General features: G+C 35.5%; 1 protein-coding gene, 1 long non-coding RNA gene and 1 pseudogene across 4 annotated transcripts; 1 reads left to right on the top strand and 2 right to left on the bottom strand.

Moving 5' to 3' along the window:
• Positions 1-2,518: 2,518 nt before the first annotated feature.
• On the bottom strand, positions 2,519-23,656 carry LOC102612574 (extra-large guanine nucleotide-binding protein 1-like; annotated as a pseudogene).
• Positions 3,028-13,084, top strand: LOC127899195 (uncharacterized). 2 transcript variants are annotated; one of them, XR_008051159.1, is made up of 3 exons: positions 3,028-3,176; positions 12,361-12,581; positions 12,814-13,084. It is a non-coding gene; the product is annotated as an uncharacterized LOC127899195 (long non-coding RNA). The 2 variants fall into 2 exon arrangements; XR_008051158.1 differs by lacking the exon at positions 12,814-13,084 and having other exon boundaries at positions 12,361-12,734.
• LOC102612276 (extra-large guanine nucleotide-binding protein 1-like) lies at positions 11,725-23,591 on the bottom strand. Of its 2 annotated transcripts, none has more exons than XM_052432482.1 (8): positions 21,363-23,591; positions 21,118-21,255; positions 20,921-21,025; positions 20,665-20,832; positions 14,823-15,015; positions 13,710-13,942; positions 13,078-13,244; positions 11,725-12,558 (listed from the first exon to the last, which is right to left on the bottom strand). In XM_052432482.1, the coding sequence occupies exons 1-8, from the start codon at positions 23,148-23,150 to the stop codon at positions 11,982-11,984; spliced, it is 3,369 nt and encodes a 1,122-aa protein (XP_052288442.1). In that variant the 5' UTR covers positions 23,151-23,591; the 3' UTR covers positions 11,725-11,981. The 2 variants fall into 2 exon arrangements, with proteins under 2 accessions (XP_052288442.1, XP_024955096.2); XM_025099328.2 differs by having other exon boundaries at positions 14,823-15,000; positions 21,363-23,587.
• Positions 23,657-25,213: the final 1,557 nt, after the last annotated feature.

Here is a 25,213-nt window from a genome sequence, read left to right as displayed (position 1 = left end):
TGTTGTTCAAGATTATTAAAAATTTGGAGAAATAATAAGGGCTCAGTCACTTGTGTGCTCTATTTTGAAGCTTCAGTTTCCATGCTTGTTGACCTGCTTTAGCCCTTGATCGAACAAATATTACTGTAATTTACCAACTGTACCTCTATCTACTTCTGCTTTTTGCTTTGTGTTGCGGGTCCTTGTTTTCGTATTATTTGCAAAATAAAATCTCAAAGATAACAAGACAATATTTAAAATGAGAAAATTTCTCTATTCGAAGTTCGAACATAAGAATTAGAACAATAAAAAGTAAAATGGGCTAAATTTCAAAGCAGATTTTTTAGTTGTACTTCTTGACATTGTGTTGATCAATACTGATTCCATTAAATTTCTAATTAAACTATTAATAAAACTTGTACGTAATATTTAAAAAAAAAAAAAAAAAAAAAAACCCCCACAATGAGTATAGTTGGGTCCATCTCCATCATGGTTGGATTTTATGTGCATAAATTGTGAAATGTTGTTCTTAGTTTGGTTAATTTGTAGCTGGTTTGGGTTTTGCAAATATGCAATTGAGAATTTCTATTAAGATTGGTGATTGGATTTCAATAAATGTGGCATTTGATTATCGGATCTAGGAATTATTAAGTCACACTTAACCTTAATCATCTTAATATTACACTTCCCATGAAATTAAACAAAAAGCATTCCTTTGCTTGTATTTTTTACGACAAACGTCAACTTTTACCTCATAAAAAGCAAACACATTATCAAACTTTCTCCATGTTAACCTTGCAACCCCAAATCTTGAGTTGTTTCTCACCAATAAATAAAATGTGAAGCACGAATGTACAAAAAAACATATAATAACGTTTTCTAAATTGTGGATATTAATTCCTACTTTGCTTTAAAATGTGATTTTTGTCATATACATAATAATATCTTTTAAGATCTCAAAATATCGACAACCCCATCACCTTAAAAATATCCTCAAAAGCACTTTCAAGATATTTTTGCAATTTGGCTTTGAACCTCCCTTTACTTTTGTCGCCATCACATTTTTGTCAAGATAGGAATTTTGATTTATGTATTTGGACAGTGTAATTAAAATGATATTTCTCACTTTACAGATTAAATTGATTTTTATACAATAAATTTGGTTAATTATAGTTATAAGACTTTTTGTCCGAAGTCTAATAGTGGATTCATGACTTCAGTAATATTAAGGACAACAACTATTTTCTCTGAGGAAAATTTTTTGAACAGAAGTTAAATCTGAGCCTTCATATGTATTTAGATTTCCTATAGACCGATATTGCAATATATCCTTAAATTATATAACAAATTAAAAAATAAATAAATAAAAGTTTGGTTAGGTATATAATTTTAATCCCGAATATTTGATTCAAATAATTGAAGGGGCCAAGAAATCCAAACGAATGATCCACATCCAGACACCAGAAGGCCGTGGGCCAAAATCTCAATTATTGTGAATGATGGGACTTTTCCGCAAAGCAGCTATTACGCCACGTGAACGTTACGTGTCCGTGGCCAACTCCTCAAGTGGGAACACGTGCCGTCTTGCTAATGAAAAAAATGGGAAATCTACGGTATGGTTTTGCTCATACCATATCACCGTACTTTTGTTATTATTTTTCCACTTTTTAGATCCTTTGATTGTTATAATTAAGACCAAGTATTGGCTAACAATCTAATGAAAACAATTCGAACTGGTGTCCTCAATATTACTAAAAAAACGAATTTAACACTTTTTTAATTGTTGTTTAGTTCAAATAATAAAACGTTTTAAGATGTAACTATAGATTAATAAAACAATATAAGATATTAGTAGCTCACCGTTTTGAAACTGAGCATTTATAATTAATGTGTGAGTAGTCACACAATAGAACTGTCACGCAAAAGGATATCCAATCCAATCCAAAGATAAATGGAAGAGAAGTTTCTGAAAACGGCATCTCTGTGGGCATCACACATTGATTTTTCTTCTTAACAGTCAAAACCAGCGGTTCTTCAGAACCCGCCAAATTCTACGTAGACTTTTGCTCGCCTTCTCTTCTTTATAAACCCACCCCACATTGCTTCTCACTTCATATTCAATAAAGAAAGATCAACAAGAAAGAGAGAGCCAGCTGAAAATTCCAAGTGGGTTCTTGGTTATCGCAGTGAAAATGTCGGCAGTTGTGGAGATATGCATGGGTGAGCTTGCGAAGCTGGGAGAGAAGGTTAAAGGCAGGAAGCCGTTTGTGTTGAGAGCTAAGAAAGAACAAGTACATGGGAAAGAAGTTAAAAAGGAGAGCACCAAAGAGGTTGAAGATGAAAGTACAATATCAGAGACTACTATCTGTTTGCTTATGGACCGGTTTGTGCCTTGGTGATGTACATTCAATCTTTCTGTGGAGCCTTATGTAGTTAAAATGGTCTTTTTTTTCATGTTTGTTTGTAGACAAGATATGTAATCCGCAAGTAATGAATTCCATGTCCGTTTGTATTTATGCAAGCTTGTCAGCAATGTGTCTCATTGTGCAAAGTAATTATTCTTCAGTTATTTGCTAAATCTTAATTGAAATGGCAAAACGACAGTTCTTTACAGCTCTATGAAAGAATCTTAATTTCCCTAACTTCTATGCAAATCTGGATTAGTATACACAAGCATGTGCTTAACCATAGGTACTTTCTTCTGATGCTCTTCTATCTTTGGAAAAACATATATATATATACTTTCCAATGTTTTGTATAACTGAGGATGGATGAGCAAAATTCAACCCGAGAAGAAAAATCACGATGGTGAGCTTGCTTCGTCATCAGTTGACTCTTCATAATCAGTTGACTCAATGTTAGTGTAGAAAGGTTCCTCTTCGTCCCACTTCAGAATTTCCTTTGCATATTTGAGAGCTTCATGTACAGTCTCAGGCTCCAAGGCAGTAACTACTGAAACAAACAACTTACGACCAGTTAGAGAATCGAACAACCTCTTGAACTTCTCTGCAATGTAGTGGGCGGCATATAGAGCCAGTGGTGCGTTGTTATTTCTTCTGCCAGTGCTGTGGTAAAAAACTTCAATCGCCGGATTGAAGTCTTCAAACCATTCACATCGAGAGAGAGGAACTTCTTCGATTTTTTCTCCAAACATATCATACTTGTTGAGTATCAGAAGGAAGTTCTTTTGATTGAAGGTTGGATGAATGACAATGTTTTGGAAGAGCTGCCTGCTTGCCAACATCTTGTTTGTGAGAAATCCTTTGCTATCTTCAAAATATTCATCGTAGTCAGTCAAAGAAACACAAAAGAGGATCATATCAACATCTTCAAACATTTGTAGCCACTTGCAGTTCTCCCCGAGGCTTCTTGGATGCACTCTAATGAGTTGATAGCTGTAAGTGCAAAGCAAAAATTGGTAAAGTTAGATGAACAATTTATAATCAATCATACATCGTTCCCCACTTTCAAGAAACTTATGCCAAAGATACATCGCAGCTGTAAAAGATTTATTCATATTTGATTGCTAAAACATTTCATGCCAAAGAAGAGAAATAAATCAATAGCTAAAACTCAAGTATGAAATTCTGGTAAATTTAAAGTATTCTTGAAGTTGAAAGGCAATTAACTGATTATTCTCTGTGTCTTGCCAAGCCAAGTGGGACCACTAACTTAGCTAATAACTTCCAGTTCCAACAGAATTGCAGACTCAATTCATTGATGACAATATCCCCATTCAAACTGAGTTAAGCTACCCGAAATTCAATCTGCAAGCCAGAATTACTACCCATGAAGTCCTTTACTTCGGTAGCTAAATCTCACAATGGCATTTAACAGCAACAGCAATAGCAAAAATCTGGCAAAGTGCAATGCATTTTTGGCTTATACGTAAATTTAAAGCACAGATTAGACAGTAACCTGAGCAAGGGATCATTCTGATTGGAAGAGTCACTTATGGAGTTCTCTTGTGTCTGCTCCGGTAATGAAAATACCATGGACGAAAGCCCATTGCTTGATGTAATTCCCTCAGCATACAAGATATCCATATCTGAGGGCTCATAGCCTGTCTTTTAAATCTCAACAGCCTGAGAGGGAAACTAATGTTAATATTGAAAAAATAGCAAACAGTGAACTACAAGTCAAAACAATCATCTTTCCTCGTTCAAGCTTTCGAGAAACAATACAAGAAGAGAACTGATGGTGTGAATTCAGAATGCCTTTCATTTTGGTTTCAAAAAATATCTTTTATGAAATATGCTTTCTGAAATGACATGGGATAAGAAAGCACATGATTAATAAGAAGCCAAAATACAAGAATATTAAATATATACTTGGAATTTTTAAATTACAGTGCAGGTCATATGTACATTGACAATTATGACATATCTATGGAATAGAGGATGCAATTCAAGATCACTGGACAATCATGAGGCAAATGAGACAAACAATCAAGACTCTATTGATCCAAAAACAAAAGATATATACTGAAGCTGAAACAAATACAAATAATTAAATACTCAGCAAACAAGGACAATAGAGAGTGATCTAACCCGTTCTAGGAAATAGGTGGCATGTCTGGGAAGCATGTCTAATTCATTTCTCCGGTTGTATGTGGCTTGGAAGCCTGCATCCCTCCACAACTCCTCAATAAATGGTGCATATTCACGGGTAGCGGCTGGGAATATGGCTTCCAAATTACCAGATGCCATGACTTTGAGAAGCCAATCAGAGAAAGATTTCAGTCTTGGACTGATGGAATACATCATTTTATCATCAATCTGCCCTGTATTAGTGTTGTACCTGAATAAAATCAGAGTCCTCCCAATTGCTAAACTAATTATAAATTTAAATTTCTTCATGCTGAATATTTTTTACTCTGAAAATTTTTTTTAAAAAAACTAGAAAATAAGAAAAGAAAGAAATATGATTATTTTTCTTTACAAAAAAAATTGAAATTTGCAACCACCAAGAAGCATCAAACATGTTCACAAGCTATGTGATGCTATTTCAATAGGCTCTTTACTCCAATGATTTTAATAGTTAAACATGTTCAAAGAACATTTTAAAGAAATTTGAGGTTTACTGCTGATGGCTCAGGTTAGTCACAAGAAAGTTCTAGTTGGCTGCAGACAATGATTTATCTCCAAATTTCATGTTCTACCAGATATTGAGATCAAAACCACAGGCCAGAATTGTGTCCACAAGAAGAACATGGTGAAGGTACGGAATTAAAATGTCCTTAAATTTCAATGAGACAACTGTTATTAAATGCTCAATAATTAAATGTACAAAATACTGGACATCATAGTTGTCCCTCCCACCCTCAGGGTCAACTTGCTGATGTGATGAACTTCAATCCAACACAATTGATAATTTTAACGCTAAAGGCACTAAGAAGTCCAAAAAATCGAGTGAAAGTAAAAATGCACTCCATGCATGTAAAATAATAACAAAGAACTTGACTTTTGACAAGCTAGACCTCCCAGAAAAAAGTGATATACATATGTTCAATATCTACCAGAAATAACTCAAAACAGTAGATAACAAAGGCAAACATTTTTATGCGTCATATGCATGCTCCAAACAAGATCTCATGGAACATTCAATAAACAGCAAATCATACAAGCACTGGAAAAGAGAAGTAAATCTAATCTCTATGTTACCTGAAGGACCTGGCTCGTCAATAACCTGTCTTTTTCCCTTCCCAAACAAGCTTTCTTCTTCAAATCGCTCACGGCCCTCAAGCAAAATACCAATATAGAAGTACAGATTACTTTGGATCATGAACTTAATATTTTGACGCTCTTCTTCAGAGAAAGGAACCTTGAACAGAAGTTTGGCCTGAAACAAACATCTCTGTCATCATGTGCCTTTGCACCAATGTCTAAAAAGGGAGAAAGAGAAAAAGGTAACAAAAGGGATACAAAATAAAAAAATGATAAAAGTCTTAAATTACAGCCCAAAGAAAGAATAAAACTTGATGTTCAATTTTCACCATGGAATCTTAAGACCTTAACGAAGACTTATGGCCTTGGCCTTATAACAAATACAAAAACTTAACATGATCTAGAAAGGCATAGTGTTCCCATAAAGTCACAAAACACAGCATGTAACCAAGAAGGAGAAAGGATTTCCGCTGCTATATTTTAAGTATCAGCGGCAATGTGATGATATAAGACCACCTTGTATGTAGCTTTTTTTGCGCAATAAAAACCCTCTTCATACCAAAGTGCAATTACACAATTTACTGTACCTTCGATGAATGTTGTTAAATAATGAAATCTTAAGCTAGTAGTCAAATAACATAATATGTCATCTTTGTGAATAACTACATTACATCTAATACAAATTTTTAAAATCAACTAACATGGTCTACAACATCTTTCCTTTTAAAATCTTGAAGTCCTAGAAATGACAAGACAAGAAGCAAAATGACAACACAAGCTGGCTGCCTAATAAGATAAATATAAGCCACCCAATGTTCACCAGTCAGATTAATACTATATGAATAATAGCATGTGTATTAGACAAAGTTTCTTACAGGTTCCAATAATTCCTACCTGTTTATATATGGTACTCGTGCCTGATTTGTGTTCACCAAGAAGAAAAAGTTTAATAAGTCTTTGCTGCTCACACGGGTTAACACCATTCACTTCATTGCCATGAGGATTCTCAGAATCAGGAGGGGTTGGCAAAGACAACAAAGCACAAACTAGTTTTATTGTACTCTGTTAAGTACATACACAGTAATCACAAATCAGAAATTAAGGAATAGTTTAACTAAGAAAGCCAATGCACATCCATATGCAGACATACCTTGTCCCATATACGCCCCTTTATATCTCTCATTCTCTCTTCCAGGTAGGAACCGTCTGTGCTCACCCAAAAGTGAGGTTGTCCTTCACATTGCACTCCTGCTAACTGCAGCATTTAACAGAAATACAGAACAGTATGGATCTTATTTTTAGAAACACTGAATTTCAAATGAACATAAATTTGCCCACTGAAATGACCTTAAGCATCCAGAGCTCTCTTCTAGTAATCTCCCGATTATTGATCATGACATTTGTATTTCCGTTGCTAGCATTTTTCATTATCTGACCCCCGACATTCATCTGGGGGCTTATAATCTGGCAAGGCCGGTGTCCTTCCTGTTCATGGTGCAATGGAATTCAAATATTAATTCTATCATGGTGCAATGGAATTAGAATAAACAAGAAAAGAATATTAAATAATAGCAGCAGTTTCTGATGTTTACCTCTCCCCAAAAACCCAACACTTTATCGTACCAATAGGTTCCTGGATTTAGATTTTTTGGAGGGTTTGGGCAGCTAAGCAGTATAACGAGCTCTTTCTGAGATAAAGGTTCACCATTCACAAAAACACGCTCTGGTGGTAACTGATTTGCTTCGCACGATATTTCAGATCTCATTATTTGTTTAACTTCCGTCTCAGTCAGCAATCTTTTGAGCATCCGAGAACACTTCCCCAGGTTTCGTCTCTTAGAATCATCCACGCTGAAACCAATGCAAGTAACACATTTTCTTCCTTCTGGCATTGATCGCATTGCCTTCAGCACACAGTTTGAACAATATTTTGCACCACAAACAATACAGAAATCCTTCTCAGTGAACCGATTTCCTTTCAAGCATCGATAGCACGAACCTTTCTTCCCTGGCCTTACAGCCTTTGGCCTCTCATGGATGCTTTCAACCTCAGAATAATCAGATTCTTCATAAACTGTATCACTTGGGTCAGGGTCACGGAAAGTAACGACTGATGGTCTTCTAACATGGCCAGGAGTTTCTTCGTTATTAAAACCCTCCTCTTTGCAAGAAAACACCTCAGATGAAACACTGTATGAACTTACATCTGACTCCGTTGACTCTGAGTTAGCAGGATTCATATAATCATGAAATCCTGCATTAGCGCCATCGTTCCTATTATCGGGCAATTCATTGTTTGCAGGCATATTATCGTGACAGTTGAGGCTATTTGATTTACCAGAACTTCCTACTCCATTAGATGACATGGGCATGCACACATCTAACCTGGAATCAACACAGGAAAAACATTTTCTTCCTTCAGGTGTTGACCCCATTGCTCTCACCACACAGTTACAACAATACATTGTATCGCAAACTATGCAAACCTCCATTTCAAGAGATTGATATTCCTGCAAGCATTGACAGCATGAACTTTTCTTCCCATACCTTTCAGCCTTTGCCCTCACATGGACGCTTTCAGAGTTATCAGATTCTTCATGGACTATATCACTTGTCTCAGGATCATCAGAAATAACAACTGATGATCCTCTAACATTGGAAGGAGTTTCTTCATCACCAAAATATCCCTCATTGCAAGAAAAAAACTTTGATGTATGTTCATGTGAACTTAAACCAGAATCTGTTAAATCCAAATTGGCAGGATTTATACCATTTTGCAGTCCTGCATCTGCACCTTCTTCACTACCATCAGATAATTTTAGAATTACACACAAATTATCATGACGATCAAGACTATTCAGTTTAGCAGAACTTCTTATTACGTCAGATGAATTATCTTGAGCATCAGGACTTCTGAATTTACTGGAACTTCTAACTCCATTAACTGACTTGGGCTGGGAGTAATCACCAGTTGCACATCCAACATCACCTGAGCTATCTACCAAACTTTGTGATTCACAGGACACATTAGGACCAGTCAAGGACGCTCCGGGATTGGTCAATGAATTACTACGTAATGTAGGTTCAGAACTTAATTCAGGCTCCTTCAACCGTCTTCTGCCTCCTGGAGTACTTTTTTCAGTTGGTTGGATTACTGGCAACGACCTATCTCTTAACAAGGAAGGAGAGGCAACCGTAACAGCAATGGGGATTTGGTCAACAACTATTGGCGATGCCAGGGGAATATCAGAACTGATCGGAGGGCCAGAATACTCAACGGCAAATGAATATTCAGGGTTATTTTTATCATCCTCATCATCATCATAAGGTTTTGATCTCAATGGCACAACAGGCAGAATTTTCCTCAAAAGCTGAGCCATTTTGTAAACCCTACTCAAAATCAACTCAAAACCAGTAACCCTATTTCCACAAACCAATTAAAACACTAATTTAAAAACCCCCAATAAATAAAAGCCACTAGTTCAACATACCCACGGAGCAAAATCAATTACTTCAACAATCCATCAAAGCATACAAGAAACTTAATCAATCATTTCAATGATTTAAGAAGCATGAACCAAAACGAAATGATCATCAAATACACAGATGAAGCATGACCAAATATTTCAAAAACCATCAAAATATAACTAATTGAAAAAACAACCCATGAAGCAAAATCAACATATCTCACAAACCCAGAAAGCAAAATCAATCAATAAGAGAACTAAAACCAAAACTAAACCAAGCATTTTTGGCGTTTATTAGGAATTGGAGAAAAGGGAGGCTGCCACGAAGGGAATGAAGAAAATGAAAATCATGAAGACAAAGTGACAGTTGAAAGAAATAATAAAGAACAAAGAAAATGTGAATTCTTTCCTGTAGAGTTGTGCTCTCACCAGTGAAGACTCTTTTCATTTTTCCTTCGTCAACGCTTTGAGGTTGAAGAGGAAGCTGCGAGGAACTGATCAGTCACGCCAGAACGAAACATGTGTGCTTCGTTTCAAAATTTCAAAGTACTTGCTGCTGCGATTGATTGTACCTAACTGAATTTTGGCGCTAAGAAAGGGTAATTTGGTCAAATATGTTCAACTACCTAAGCTGAGATAGGTCAGACTTGAGACTATGTCATAATATTAATCCTATATAATACATCTTGGAACGAGTATTGTGATCGCATTAAAATATTAATAAATGAAAAAAATTGGAATTTATGTTAATTTAGAAAACAAGTAGTGGGTGTGTGACAAAATAAAATTGAAAAAAAAATGCATTTTACATCAATCATAAGGTCGGTGATTGTATATTAAATTTTATGGATTTTTCAATGACTAATTATTATATTTAGATAAGGAACCATTTTTAAGATAGAAATTTAGGTTATGGTATGGTACTTAATTGTTTGTTTGTAATGGAATAAGTGCGATTTACAATGTGGAAGCGTTATTGATGGGGTTATTTCGTTTTCAAACTTATAAATAAGACATGAATTATTTGCTGATGATGTTTGGGTATTTGCTTCATAGCTTTAGACATGAATTATTGCAAATAATCGTATAACTTATTTCTTTTTAATTATATCCTCTAATGATAGTTGTAGGGGTAGGCAAATTCAGGTTCGAATTAACGAGATCGGATTTTGGATTAAACAAATTGAAAACAAAAAGTAATATGAACTCAACCCAAACTTATAATACTATCCAATTAAATCCGAATATAAATTGGATTGGATCAAAACTTTGTGCTTGTATGTGCATCGCTGCATTACGATTTAGATTCGATTGGATTGAATTATTTGTCTACCCCTAATTCAAGGTTAGCCTCAATGAATTCACCTAGAATTATAGTGGATAACATAAAATACATGACTTTACCCATAGGTCAATATCAATTGTAACCGTATGTCTGTAGCAATAGTACAATAGAGTGGAGCTTCTAACACCGCTCTAAAATCCTTACAATACCCTTTTTAAAATTTTATTTCCTAAAAACCTCTAATTTAATTGATAAAATATAAATTTAAAAATAAAATTAGCATCTTGCTATAAAACTCTACCCTAAAAAGATTTTTTTAAGTTTAAAAATAAAAAAAAATTGGTGCGGTTTAAAACCATATCACGGGATAAATCACTCTAATTATTATTTATTTGATCAGAATAAATTTTTATAGACTCTTTTATTATATAATCAAATATTATATTAATGAGTCTAATTTTATTAGATTTTATATAGTAATATAAAATTGTTACGTGTCTGTCAGTCTGTGCTAATAAAACGTTTTAAGATGTAACTCTAAATTAATAAAACAATGTAAGATATTAGTAGCTCACCGTTTGATCAGAATACTCCAAGTTAAGAGTAGAGGTTGGTTTTTGAAATTGTGCATTGATAATTAATGTGTGAGTAATCACACATTAGAACTGTCACGCAAAAGGATATTTTCTTGCAAACGCGGGAATATCCAATCCAAAGAAAGATAAATGGAACAGAAGTTTCTAAAACGGCATCTCTGTGGGCATCCACACATTGATTTTTCTCCCCAGCAGTCAAAGCCAGCGGTTCTCCAGAACCCGCCAAATTCTACGTGGACTTTTTCTCGCCTTCTCTTCTTCATAAACCCCACGTTGCTTCTCGTTTCATATTCAATAAAGAAAGATCAACAAGAAAGAGAGAGCCAGCTGAAAATTCCAAGTGGGTTCTTGGTTATAGCAGTGAAAATGTCGGCAGTTGTGGAGATATGCATGGGTGAGCTTGCGAAGCTGGGAGAGAAGGTTAAAGGCAGGAAGCCGTTTGTGTTAAGAGCTAAGAAAGAACAAGTACGTGGGAAAGAAGATAAAAAGGAGAGCACCAAAGAGGTTGAAGATGAAAGTACAATATCAGAGACTACTACCTGTTTGCTTATGGACCGGTTTGTGCCTTCTTGATGTGTATTCAATCTTTCTGTGAAGCCTTATGTAGTTAAAATGGTCTTTTTTCATGTTTGTTTGTAGACAAGATATGTAATCCGTCAGTTAAATTCAGGCAACGAAAATGAATTCCATGTCCGTTTGTATTTATGCAAGCTTGTCAGCAATGTGTCTCATCGTGCAAAGTAATTATTCTTCTTTTATTTACTAAATCTTAATTGAAATGGCAAAACGACAGTTCTTTAAAGCTCTATGAAAGAATCTTAATCTCCCTAACTTCTATGCAAATCTGGATTAGTATACACAAGCATGTGCTTGACCCTATGTATTTTCTTCTGATGTTCTTCAGTTCTATCTTTGGAAAAAATAAAATCCTTTCTAATGTTTTGTATAACTGAGGATGGATGAGCAAAATTCAACCCGAGAAGAAAATTCACGATGATGAGCTTGCCTCGTAATCAGTTGACTCAATGTTAGTGTAGACAGGTTCCTCTTCCTCCCACTTCAGAATCTCCTTTGCATATTTGAGAGCTTCATCTACAGTCTCAGGCTCCAAGGCAGTAACTACTGAAACAAACAACTTACGACCAGTTAGAGAATCGAACAACCTCTTGAACTTCACTGCAATGTAGTGGGCAGCAGATACAGCCAGTGGTGTGTTGCTAGTTCTTCTACTAGTGCTATGGTGATTATGGCTGATCACCGGATTGAAGTCTTCAAACCACTCACATCGAGAGAGAGGAACTTCTTCAATCTTTTCCTCTAACATATCATACTTGTTGAGTATCAGAAGGAAGTTCTTTTGATTGAAGGTTGGATGAATGACAATGTTTTGGAAGAGCTGCCTGCTTGCCAACATCTTGTTGGTGAGAAATCCTTTGCTATCTTCAAAATATTCATCGTAGGCAGTCAAAGAAACACAAAAGAGGACCATATCAGCATCTTCAAACATTTGTAGCCACTTGCAGTTCTCCCCGAGGCTTCTTGGATGCACTCTAATGAGTTGATAGCTGCAAGTGCAAAGCAAAAATTGGTAAGTTAGATGAACAATTTATAATCATACATCGTTCCCCACTTTCAAGAAACTTATGCCAAAGATCCATCGCAGCTGTAAAAGATTATTCATATTTGATTGCTAAAACATTTCATGCCAAAGGAGAGAAATAAATCAATAGCTAAAACTCAAGTATGAAATTCCGGTAAATTTAAAGTATTCTTGAAGTTGAAAGGCAATTAACTGATTATTCTTTTTGTGTTTTGCCAAGCCAAGTAGGACCACTAACTTAGCTAACAACTTCCAGCTCCAACAGAATTGCAGACTCAATTCAATGATGACAATATCCCCATTCAAACTGAGTTAAGCTGCCCGAAATTCAATCTGCAAGCCAGAATGACTACCCATGCAGTCCTTTCCTTCGGTAGCTAAATCTCACAATGGCATTTGACAGCAACAGCAATAGCAAAAATCTGGCAAAGTGCAATGCATTTTTGGCTTATATGTAAATTTAAAGCACAGATTAGACAGTAACCTGAGCAAGGGATCATTCTGATCGGAAGAGTCACTTATGGAGTTCTCTTGTGTTTGCTCTGGTAATGAAAATAACATGGACAAAAGCCCATTGGTTGACGTAATTTCCTCAGCATACAAGATATCCATATCTGAGGGCTCATAGCCTGTCTTTGAAATCTCAACAGCCTGAGAGGGAAACTAATGTTAATATTGAAAAAATAGCAAACAGTGAACTACAAATCAAAACAATCATCTTTCCTCATTCAAGCTTTTGAGAAACAATACAATAAGAGAACTGATGGTGTGAATTCAGAATGCCTTTCATTTTGGTTTCAAAAAATATCTTTTATGAAATATGCTTTCTGAAATGACATGGGATAAGAAAGCACATGATTAATAAGAAGCCAAAATACAAGAATATTAAATATATACTTGGAATTTTTAAATTACGGTGCAGGTCATATGTACATTGACAATTATGACATATCTATGGAATAGAGGATGCAATTCAAGATCACTGGACAATCATGAGGCAAATGAGACAAACAATCAAGACTCTATTGATCCAAAAACAAAAGATATATACTGAAGCTGAAACAAATACAAATAATTAAATACTCAGCAAACAAGGACAATAGAGAGTGATCTAACCCGTTCTAGGAAATAGGTGGCATGTCTGGGAAGCATGTCTAATTCATTTCTCCGGTTGTATGTGGCTTGGAAGCCTGCATCCCTCCACAACTCCTCAATAAATGGTGCATATTCACGGGTAGCGGCTGGGAATATGGCTTCCAAATTACCAGATGCCATGACTTTGAGAAGCCAATCAGAGAAAGATTTCAGTCTTGGACTGATGGAATACATCATTTTATCATCAATCTGCCCTGTATTAGTGTTGTACCTGAATAAAATCAGAGTCCTCCCAATTGCTAAACTAATTATAAATTTAAATTTCTTCATGCTGAATATTTTTTACTCTGAAAAAATTTTTAAAAAAAACTAGAAAATAAGAAAAGAAAGAAATATGATTATTTTTCTTTACAAAAAAAATTGAAATTTGCAACCACCAAGAAGCATCAAACATGTTCACAAGCTATGTGATGCTATTTCAATAGGCTCTTTACTCCAATGATTTTAATAGTTAAACATGTTCAAAGAACATTTTAAAGAAATTTGAGGTTTACTGCTGATGGCTCAGGTTAGTCACAAGAAAGTTCTAGTTGGCTGCAGACAATGATTTATCTCCAAATTTCATGTTCTACCAGATATTGAGATCAAAACCACAGGCCAGAATTGTGTCCACAAGAAGAACATGGTGAAGGTACGGAATTAAAATGTCCTTAAATTTCAATGAGACAACTGTTATTAAATGCTCAATAATTAAATGTACAAAATACTGGACATCATAGTTGTCCCTCCCACCCTCAGGGTCAACTTGCTGATGTGATGAACTTCAATCCAACACAATTGATAATTTTAACGCTAAAGGCACTAAGAAGTCCAAAAAATCGAGTGAAAGTAAAAATGCACTCCATGCATGTAAAATAATAACAAAGAACTTGACTTTTGACAAGCTAGACCTCCCAGAAAAAAGTGATATACATATGTTCAATATCTACCAGAAATAACTCAAAACAGTAGATAACAAAGGCAAACATTTTTATGCGTCATCTGCATGCTCCAAACAAAATCACATAGAACATTCAATAAACAGCAAATCAAACAAGCAATGTAAAAGAGAAGTAAATCTAATCTTTATGTTACCTGAAGGGCCTGGCTCGTCAATAACCTGTCTTTTTCCCTTCCCAAACAAACTTTCTGCTTCAAATCGCTCACGGCCCTCAAGCAAAATACCAATATAGAAGTACAGATTACTTTGGATCATGAACTTAATATTTTGACGCTCTTCTTCAGAGAAAGGAACCTTAAACAGAAGTTTGGCCTGAAACAAACATTTCTGTCATCATGTGCTTTTGCATCAATGTCTAAAAAGGGAGAAAAAGAAAAAGGTAACAAAAGGGATACAAAATAAAAAAAAAATGATAAAAGTCTTAAATTACAGCCCAAAGAAAGAATAAAACTTGATGTTCAATTTTCACCATGGAATCTTAAGACCTTAACGAAGACTTATGGCCTTGGCCTTATAACAAATACAAAAACTTAACATGATCTAGAAAGGCATAATGTTCCCATAAAGTCACAAAACACAGCATGTAACCAAGAAGGAGAAAGGATTTCTGCTCCTATATTTTAAGTATCAGCGGCAATGTGATGATATGAGACCACCTTGTATGTAGCTTTTTATGCGCAATGTGGAAAAGTCACATGTTTTCTATCCTATTTTTAAGGAAAAAAGATAGGGATAGAAAAGAAAAAAGATAGGGATAGAATTTCAGTTTTTTGATAGAGTTTGTTTCCTACTTTCTTGGTCTGCAGTTAGTTGTTTACTTTCCTACTCTTGCACGTTATGTAGTTTAGAATCTATATATGTATTATGTAATCCTATTGTAAAAAATAAGAAAATGAGATACATATTTCTTCAATAATTTTCTCATGGTATCAGAGCCGCTCTTTGATTCTTGGGTTTAGTTTTCAATTCTATTTGAATACCAATGTCAAAGAATAGCGAGCAAGAAACTTCTGAGTTATCTTCAGAGCAGTTGCAACGGCATCTACAACCATCAAGTTATGTTTCTAATGATAGTCCATCACTTCAGATCACAACCCATAAATTGAATGGTCAAAATTTTCTTCAGTGGTCCCAATCTGTGAAGATGTTTATCAGAGGTAAAGGGAAGATTGGTTACCTTACTGGTTCAATTAAAGAACCAGCTGAAGACGACCCAAAGTTTCAAACTTGGGATGCTGACAACTCAATGATCATGTCATGGTTAGTGAATTCAATGGAACAAGAAATAGGTCAAACTTACTTGTTTCTGCCAACAGCAAAAGATTTGTGGGATGCTGTCACTGAGACCTACTCTGATTTGGGAAATTCTGCCCAGATTTATGATCTAAAAACCAGAATTCGAGAAACCAAACAAGGTAGTCAAGGAGTGACTAAATACTACAATATTTTGAAGGGCTTATGGCAAGAGTTAGATCAGTACTATGATGGCGAGTGGGAATGTGCTGTTGATAGTGCTAAATACAAGAAGATGTTAGAAAAAGAGCGTGTATTTGAATTCTTAGCAGGTTTGAGTTCAGACCTTGATGAAGTCCGTGGGCGAGTACTTGGCAAGGAACCTCTTCCTTCTACCAGGGAAGTGTTTTCTTATGTAAGAAGAGAGGAAAGTAGAAAGAATGTGATGATGGGAGGTTCTTCAGCAGAGAACTCAGCCTTGATCTCTGTTACACCAGAAGCTCCACTGGTTGGTGGAACCAAAAACCTGAAGAAGAGTGATGAGAAGGATAGAGTTTGGTGTGATTATTGCCATAAGCCAAGACATACCAGAGATGCATGTTGGAAGCTTCATGGAAAACCTCCAAATCTGAAAAACAATAAATTCTCTGGTAAACATAGTCGTGGTTTCCAAGTTGTTGGGGAGAATCAACCGACAACCAATACTGGAGAAACCGAATCTCAACTCTTCACTAAAGAGCAGTTAGAGCAACTGTACAGGTTTCTAAATCAGTCACAATCTCTCCCAAATCCTTCATCCTTTAGTTCTTTAGCCCAAAAAGGTAATAATTTCACTGCTCTAGGAGTTGTTTATGAGAAACAAGATCCATGGATCATCGATTCAGGAGCAACCGATCATATGACCAGCCATTCTAAATTATTTTCTTCATATATTCCATGTTCTGGTAGTCAAAAAATTAAAATTGCTGATGGTTCACTATCTTCCGTAGCAGGAAAAGGATCTATTCCTATCTCCACAAATTTGGTGTTAACATCTGTTCTTCATGTTCCTAATTTGTCTTGTAATCTTTTATCTGTTAGCAAAATTACCAAGGATCTTCATTGCATTGCTAAATTCTCTCCTTCCTATTGTGAATTTCAGGACCTGTGTTCGGGGAAGAAGATTGGCAGTGCTAGAGAGGTAGATGGTTTGTACTACTTCGAGGAGGATGTTAGTTTGTGTGGAGAAGCTCAGGCAGCAAATAATGAAGTAACTTTCTCTATTGAAGATGAAATAATGTTGTGGCATCTCCGATTAGGTCATCCTAGTTTTTCTTATTTACAACATTTGTTTCCTTTACTGTTCAAGAATAAAAATCCTTCTCTGTTTCAGTGTGAAATTTGTGTATTGTCCAAACATCATCGTGCATCTTTTCCTTCACAGCCGTATAAAAAATCTGCACCTTTTTCTCTTATACACAGTGATATTTGGGGACCCTCACGTGTTACAAACATTTCGGGGGCTAAATGGTTCATAACTTTTATTGATGACCACACTCGTGTTTGTTGGGTGTACTTGCTTAAAGAAAAATCAGAAACTGCAACAGTTTTTAAAACCTTTCATACCATGATTCAAACACAATTTCAAGCAAAAATCCAAGTCTTTAGAACTGATAATGGGAGAGAATATTTTGCTACTGCCCTTGGTCATTATTTCATGGAAAATGGCATTGTGCACCAATCCTCTTGTGTAGATACTCCTCAGCAAAATGGTGTTGCTGAACGGAAAAATCGACACCTATTAGAAGTTGCACGCTCTCTTATGTTCACAAATAGAGTGCCAAAACAGTTTTGGGGTGAAGCCATTCTCACAGCATCATACTTGATAAATCGTATGCCTACCCGAATCTTTAATTTTCAGTCTCCATTAAATGTTTTCACAAAAGTCTATCCCTATGCTAAGGTTTTCACATCTTTACCACCAAAGATTTTTGGGTGCATTGCTTTTGTTCACGTTCATAAACAGAACAGGAGCAAACTTGATCCTAGGGCTTTAAAATGTGTATTTCTTGGCTATTCTCCTACTCAAAAAGGCTACAAATGTTATGATCCATTGTCTAACAAATTCTTCGTCACAATGGATGTTACATTTTTTGAAAATAGGTCTTTCTTTCCCAAAACTTCTCTTCAGGGGGAAGATCATACTCAGGAAGATCATTTTTGGGAATTATCTCTTCCAATGCCTATTATGTCTTGTGTACCTCCTGTTCCTTCTACAATGCCATCAATTGTGAATAATGAAAAATCATTAGAGAGAGTTCCAGAACCAGAGCTTCAAGTCTACACACGACGGAATTCGAAAAGGTCAAATCATCATTCCTCTCCTCACTGCCAAGACTCGGATCCAAACACAGGCAACTTGGAACTTGCAGGTAACGTTCATTCTAATCCTATTTCAGAATCTGTTTTAGAAACTACAAATGATCTAGATGTTCCAATTGCACAACGGAAAGGAACTAGGTCTTGTACTCTTCATCCAATTTCTAAGTATGTGTCATATCATAGATTATCTCCATTTTTTAGAGCTTTTACAGCTAACCTGTCTGTTATAGCAATTCCAAAATCTGTACAAGATGCTCTTTCTATTCCAGAATGGAGAGATGCTGTGTATGCAGAGATGAGAGCTCTAGAAAAAAACAAAACTTGGGAACTAGTCAAGTTACCAGAAGAAAAAAAACCAGTGGGTTGCAAGTGGATTTTTACAGTTAAATACAGAGCAGATGGGTCACTTGAGCGGTACAAAGCTAGGCTCGTCGCGAAAGGTTTTACACAAACATACGGCATTGACTACCAAGAAACATTTGCTCCCGTGGCAAAGATGAATTCCATTCGGGTTTTGTTGTCTCTTGCAGCAAGCTTAGGATGGCAACTACAACAGTTAGATGTTAAGAATGCGTTCCTTAATGGAGAGCTTGAAGAGGAGGTATATATGGATCTACCACCAGGTTTTGAGAATGAATATGGTATTGAAAAAGTGTGCAAGTTGAAGAGATCACTTTACGGCTTAAAACAATCTCCTCGAGCTTGGTTTGACAGATTTACGAAATCTGTTCGTAGCTTTGGATATTTACAGAGTCAAGCAGATCATACAATGTTTTTTAAACACTTCACTGATGGTAGTGTTGTGATCGTCATTGTATATGTAGACGATATCATCTTGACTGGAAGCAATGTAATAGAAATGGAAAATCTCAAGAAGGTTCTTGCTAGAGAATTTGAGATGAAGGATCTTGGACCCTTAAGATACTTTTTGGGCATGGAAATTGCAAGATCCAGTAAAGGCATTTTTGTTTCTCAAAGGAAATATACTTTAGACTTGCTCAAGGAAACTGGCATGTTGGGATGCAAACCTGGAGACACTCCTATTGATCCTTATCACAAATTGGGATATGCAATTGAAGGAAAATCAGTGGATAGAGAAAGTTACCAAAGGTTGGTTGGTAAGTTGATATACTTGTCTCATACTAGGCCAGACATAGCCTTTGCAGTAAGTGTTATTAGTCAATTTATGCACTCTCCATGTAAAGAGCACTTGGAAGCTGTTTACAAGGTTCTCAAGTACCTGAAAAAAACTCCAGGAAAAGGTCTGCTATTCAAGAAAAATAACAATCTGCAAGTTGAAGTATATACTGATGCAGATTGGGCTGGATCTGTTATTGATAGAAGGTCAACTTCAGGGTATTGCACATTTGTGGGAGGAAACTTGGTAACTTGGAGGAGTAAGAAGCAATCAGTGGTTGCAAGAAGCAGTGCTGAAGCTGAATTTAGAGCAGTAGCACATGGTATTTGTGAACTTTTGTGGTTAAAGAAGCTACTTGAAGAATTGAAGATTATTATTGATGTTCCTATGAAGTTGTATTGTGACAACAAGGCAGCAATAAACATTGCTCATAACCCTGTTCATCATGACAGAACTAAACATGTTGAAGTGGATCGTCATTTTATCAAGGAGAAAATAGAAAGTGGTTTGATATGCATGACCTTTGTTCCAACAACAAAGCAGCTAGCCGATATTCTTACTAAAGGACTTCATAAATCAAGCTTTGAGTCACTAACTAGCAAGCTGGGAATGATTGATATCTTCGAACCAGCTTGAGGGGGAGTGTGGAAAAGTCACATGTTTTCTATCCTATTTTTAAGGAAAAAAGATAGGGATAGAAAAGAAAAAAGATAGGGATAGAATTTCAGTTTTTTGATAGAGTTTGTTTCCTACTTTCTTGGTCTGCAGTTAGTTGTTTACTTTCCTACTCTTGCACGTTATGTAGTTTAGAATCTATATATGTATTATGTAATCCTATTGTAAAAAATAAGAAAATGAGATACATATTTCTTCAATAATTTTCTCACGCAATAAAAACCCTCTTCATACCAAAGTGCAATTACACAATTTACTGTACCTTCGATGAATGTTGTTAAATAATGAAATCTTAAGCTAGTTGTCAAATAACATAATATGTCATCTTTGTGAATAACTACATTACATCTAATACAAATTTTTAAAATCAACTAACATGCTCTACAACATCTTTCTTTTTAAAATCTTGAAGTCCTAGAAATGACAAGACATGAAGCAAAATGACAACACAAGCTGGCTGCATAATAAGATAAATATAAGCCATCCAATATTCACCAGTCAGATTAATAATATATGAATAATAGCACGTGTATTAGACAAAGTTTCTTACAGGTTCCAATAATTCTCACCTGTTTATATATGGTACTGGTGCCGGATTTGTGTTCACCAAGAAGAAGAAGATTAATAGGTCTTTGCTGCTCACACTGGTTAACACCATTCACTTCATTGCCACAAGGATTCTCAGAATCAGGCGGGGTTGGCAAAGACAAGAAAGCACAAAGTAGTTTTATTGTACTCTGTAAAGTAGATACACAGTAATCACAAATCAGAAAATAAGGAATAGTTTAACTAATAAAGCTAATGCACATCCATATGCAGACATACCTTGTCCCATATACGCCCCTTTACATTTTTCATTCCCTCTTCCGTGTAGGAACCATCTGCGCTCACCCAAAAGTGAGGTTGTCCTTCACATTGCACTCCTGCTAACTGCAGCATTTAACAGAAATACAGAATAGTATGGATCTTATTTTTAGAAACACTGAATTTCAAATGAACATAAATTTGCCCACTGAAATAACCTTAAGCAGCCAGAGCTCTCTTCTAGTAATCACCCGATTATTGATCATGACATTTGTATTTCCATTGCTAGCATTTTTCATTATCTGACCCCCGACATTCAGCTGGGGGCTTATAATCTGGCAAGGCCGGTGTCCTTCCTGCTCATGGTGCAATGGAATTCAAATATTAATTCTATCATGGTGCAATGGAATCAAAATAAACAAGAAAAGAAAATTAAATAATAGCAGCAGTTTCTGATGTTTACCTTTCCCCAAAAACCCAACACTTTATCGTACCAATAGGTTCCTGGATTTAGCTTTTTTGGAGGGTTTGGGCAGCTAAGCAGTATAACGAGCTCTTTCTGAGATAAATGTTCACCATTCACAAAAACACGCTCTGGTGGTAACTGATTTGCTTTGCACGATATTTCAGATCTCATTATTTGTTTAACTTCTGTCTCAGTCAGCAACCTTTTGAGCATCCGAGAACACTTGCCCAGGTTTCGTCTCTTAGAATCATCCATGCTGAAACCAATGCAAGTAACACATTTTCTTCCTTCTGGCATTGACCCCATTGCCCTCAGCACACAGTTTGAACAATATTTTGCACCACAAACAATACAGACCTCCTTCTCAGTGAACCGATTTCCTTTCAAGCATCGATAGCACGAACCTTTCTTCCCTGGCCTTACAGCCTTTGGCCTCTCATGGATGCTTTCAACCTCCAAATAATCAGATTCTTCATAAACTGCATCACTTGGGTCAGGGTCACGGAAAGTAACGACTGATGGTTTTCTAACATGGCCAGGAGTTTCTTCCTTATTAAAACCCTCCTCTTTGCAAGAAAACACCTCAGAGGAAACACTGTGTGAACTTACATCTGACTCCGTTGACTCTGAGTTAGCAGGATTCATATAATCATGAAATCCTGCATTAGCACCATCGTTCCTATTATCGGGCAATTCATTGTTTGCAGGCATATTATCGTGACAGTTGAGGCTATTTGATTTACCAGAACTTCCTATTCCATTAGATGACATGGGCATGCACCCATGTAACCTGGAATCAACACAGGAAACACATTTTCTTCCTTCAGGTGTTGACCCCATTGCCCTCACCACACAGTTACAACAATACATTGCATCACAAACTATGCAAACCTCCATTTCAAGAGATTGATATTCCTGCAAGCATTGACAGCATGAACTTTTCTTCCCATACCTTTCAGCCTTTGCCCTCACATGGACGCTTTCAGAGTTATCAGATTCTTCATGGACTATATCACTTGTCTCAGGATCATCAGAAATAACAACTGATGATCCTCTAACATTGGAAGGAGTTTCTTCATCACCAAAATATCCCTCCTTGCGAGAAAAAAACTTTGATGTATGTTCATGTGAACTTAAACCAGAATCTGTTGAATCTGAATTGGCAGGATTTATACCATTTTGTAATCCTGCATCTGCACCTTCTTCACTACCATCAGATAATTTTAGAATTACACATGAATTATCATGACAATCAAGACTATGCAGTTTAACAGAACTTCTTATTCCGTTAGATGAATTATCTTGAGCATCAGGACTTCTGAATTTACTGGAATTTCTCACTCCATTAACTGACTTGGGCTGGGAGTAATCACCAATTGCGCATCCAACATCACCTGAGCTATCTACCAAACTTTGTGATTCACAGGACACATTAGGAACAGTCAAGGACACACCGGAATTGGTGAATGAATTACTATGTAATGTAGGTTCAGAACTTAATTCAGGCTCCTTCAACCGTCTTCTGTCTACTGGGGTACTTTTAACAATTGGTTGGATTACTGGCAAGGACCTATCACTCAACAAGGAAGGAGAGGCAACCGTAACAGCCATGGGGATTTGGTCAACAACTATTGGCGACGCCAGGGGAATATCAGAACTGATCGGAGGGCCAGAATACTCAATGGCAAATGAGTATTCAGCGTTATTTTTATCATCCTCATCATCATCATAAGGTTTTGATCTCAATGGCACAATAGGCAGAATTTTCCTCAAAAGCTGAGCCATTTTGTAAACCCTACTCAAAATCTACTCAAAACCAGTAACCCTATTTCCACAAACCAATAAACCAATTAAAACATTAATTTAAAAACCCCCAATAAATAAAAGCCAATAGTTCAACATACCCACCAAGCAAAATCAATAAATTCAACAATCCATCAAAGCATACAAGAAACTTAATCAATCATTTCAATGATTCAAGAAGCATGAAGCAAAACGAAATGATCATCAAATACACAAATGAAGCATGACCAAATATTTCAAAAACCCACAAACTCTAACTAATTGAAAAAACAACCGATGAAGCAAAATCAACATATCTCACAAACCCAGAAAGCAAAATCAATCAATAAGAGAACTAAACCTAGCATTTTTGGCGTTTATTAGGAATTGGAGAAAAGGGAGGCTGCCAAGAAGAGAATGAAGAAAATGAAAATCATGAAGACAAAGTGACATTTGAAAGAAATAATAAAGAACAAAGAAAATGTGAATTCTTTCTTGTAGAGTTGTGCTCTTACCAGTGAAGACTCTGTTCATTTTTCCTTCGTCAACGCTTTGGGCTTGATGAGGAAACCGAGAGGAACTGATCAGTCACGCCAGAATGAAACACGTGTGCTTCGTTTCAAAATGTCAAAGTACTTGCTGCTGCGATTGATTGTACCTAACAGAATTTTGGCGCTAAGAAAGGGTAATTTGGTCAAATATGTTCAACTACCTGAGTTGAGATAGGTCAGAGTTAGACTTGAGACCATGTCATAATATTAATCCCATATAATACAACTTGGAACGAGTATTGTGATCGCATTAAAATATTAATAAATAAAAAAATGGAATTTATGTTAATATAGAAAACAAGTAGTGCGTGTATGACCAAATAAAATTGAAAAAACTAAAAAATAAAAAGACACTTTACATCAATCATAAGGTCGTTGATTGTATGTTAAATTTTATGGATTTTTCAATGACTAATTATTATATTTAGATAAGGGACCATTTTTAAGATATAAAATTTAAGTGATGGTATGGTACCTAATTGCTTGTTTGTAATGGGATAAGTGTGATTTACAATGTCAAAGCATTACTGATGGTGATATTTCATTTTCAAACTTATAAATAAGACATGAATTATTTGCTGATGGTGTTTGAGGTTCATCCAAGTAACTATTTGCTTCATTGCTTTAGACATGAATTATTGCAAATAATCGTATAACTTTTTTTTTTTTAATAATTATATCCTCTAATGATGGTTGTAGGGGCAGGTAGATTCGGGTTCGGATCAAGTCGATCAAATTTCGAATTAATCAAGTTGGAAAAAAAGCAATTTGAACTCAACCCAAACTTATAATACGATCCAATTCAATTCAAATATAAATTGAATCGGATCAAAACTTTGTTTTCGTATGTGCATTGCTGCACCGTGATTTGGATTCGATTGGATCGGATTATTTACCCACCCCTAATTCAAGGCTAGCCTCAAAGAGTTCACCTAAAATTATAGGGGATAACATAAAATACAAGGCTTTACCCATAGGCTAATATCAATTGTAACCATATGTCCGTAACACTAGTACAAAAAGAGTGGAGCTTCTAACACCCCTCGAAAATCCTTACAATACCCTTTTCAAATTTTATTTCCCAAGAACTTCCAATTTAATTGATAAAATATAAATTTAAAAATTAAAATTAGCATCTTGCTATAAAACTCTACCCCAAAAATAATTTTTTTAAAGTTTTTAATTTATAAATTTTACACAAATCACAAAATCTCAAATTATTTTACTTTTATTATATAATTTTCATCATCATAACTCTAAATTCTTATAAGTTTTTCAAAAGAAAAACTTAAAATATAACTATAAATTTTGAAATAGGATAGATGTAAAAAGTTTGTTAAAATAATCATTTATTTTAAGTGTTAGATTGAATTTCGTTTCGGAATAAAAAAAATTGAATTTCCTTTCAAAACAAGAAATAAATTAATTTACTTTAATTATTTAGATAATTTAGATTTAAAAAAAAAATGATTTCACGGGGAATTCAAAAGGGTGTGTCAAAAGGTTTACTCTAAT

The sequence above is a fragment of the Citrus sinensis genome, chromosome 8 (assembly GCF_022201045.2).
Source record: "Citrus sinensis cultivar Valencia sweet orange chromosome 8, DVS_A1.0, whole genome shotgun sequence".
Lineage (NCBI taxonomy): Eukaryota > Viridiplantae > Streptophyta > Magnoliopsida > Sapindales > Rutaceae > Citrus > Citrus sinensis.
This window is presented reverse-complemented; position numbering and strand designations above follow the sequence as displayed.

Excerpts from the sequence above, each read along its gene's own strand:
- LOC102612276 (XM_052432482.1), bottom strand. The coding sequence starts at position 23,150 with ATGGCTCAGCTTTTGAGGAAAATTCTGCCTATTGTGCCATTGAGATCA. Across the intron at positions 21,256-21,362 it reads TGTTGGGTTTTTGGGGAAAG|GAAGGACACCGGCCTTGCCA; the intron begins GTAAACATCAGA and ends CACCATGAGCAG. Across the intron at positions 20,833-20,920 it reads AGGGGCGTATATGGGACAAG|AGTACAATAAAACTACTTTG; the intron begins GTATGTCTGCAT and ends TCTACTTTACAG.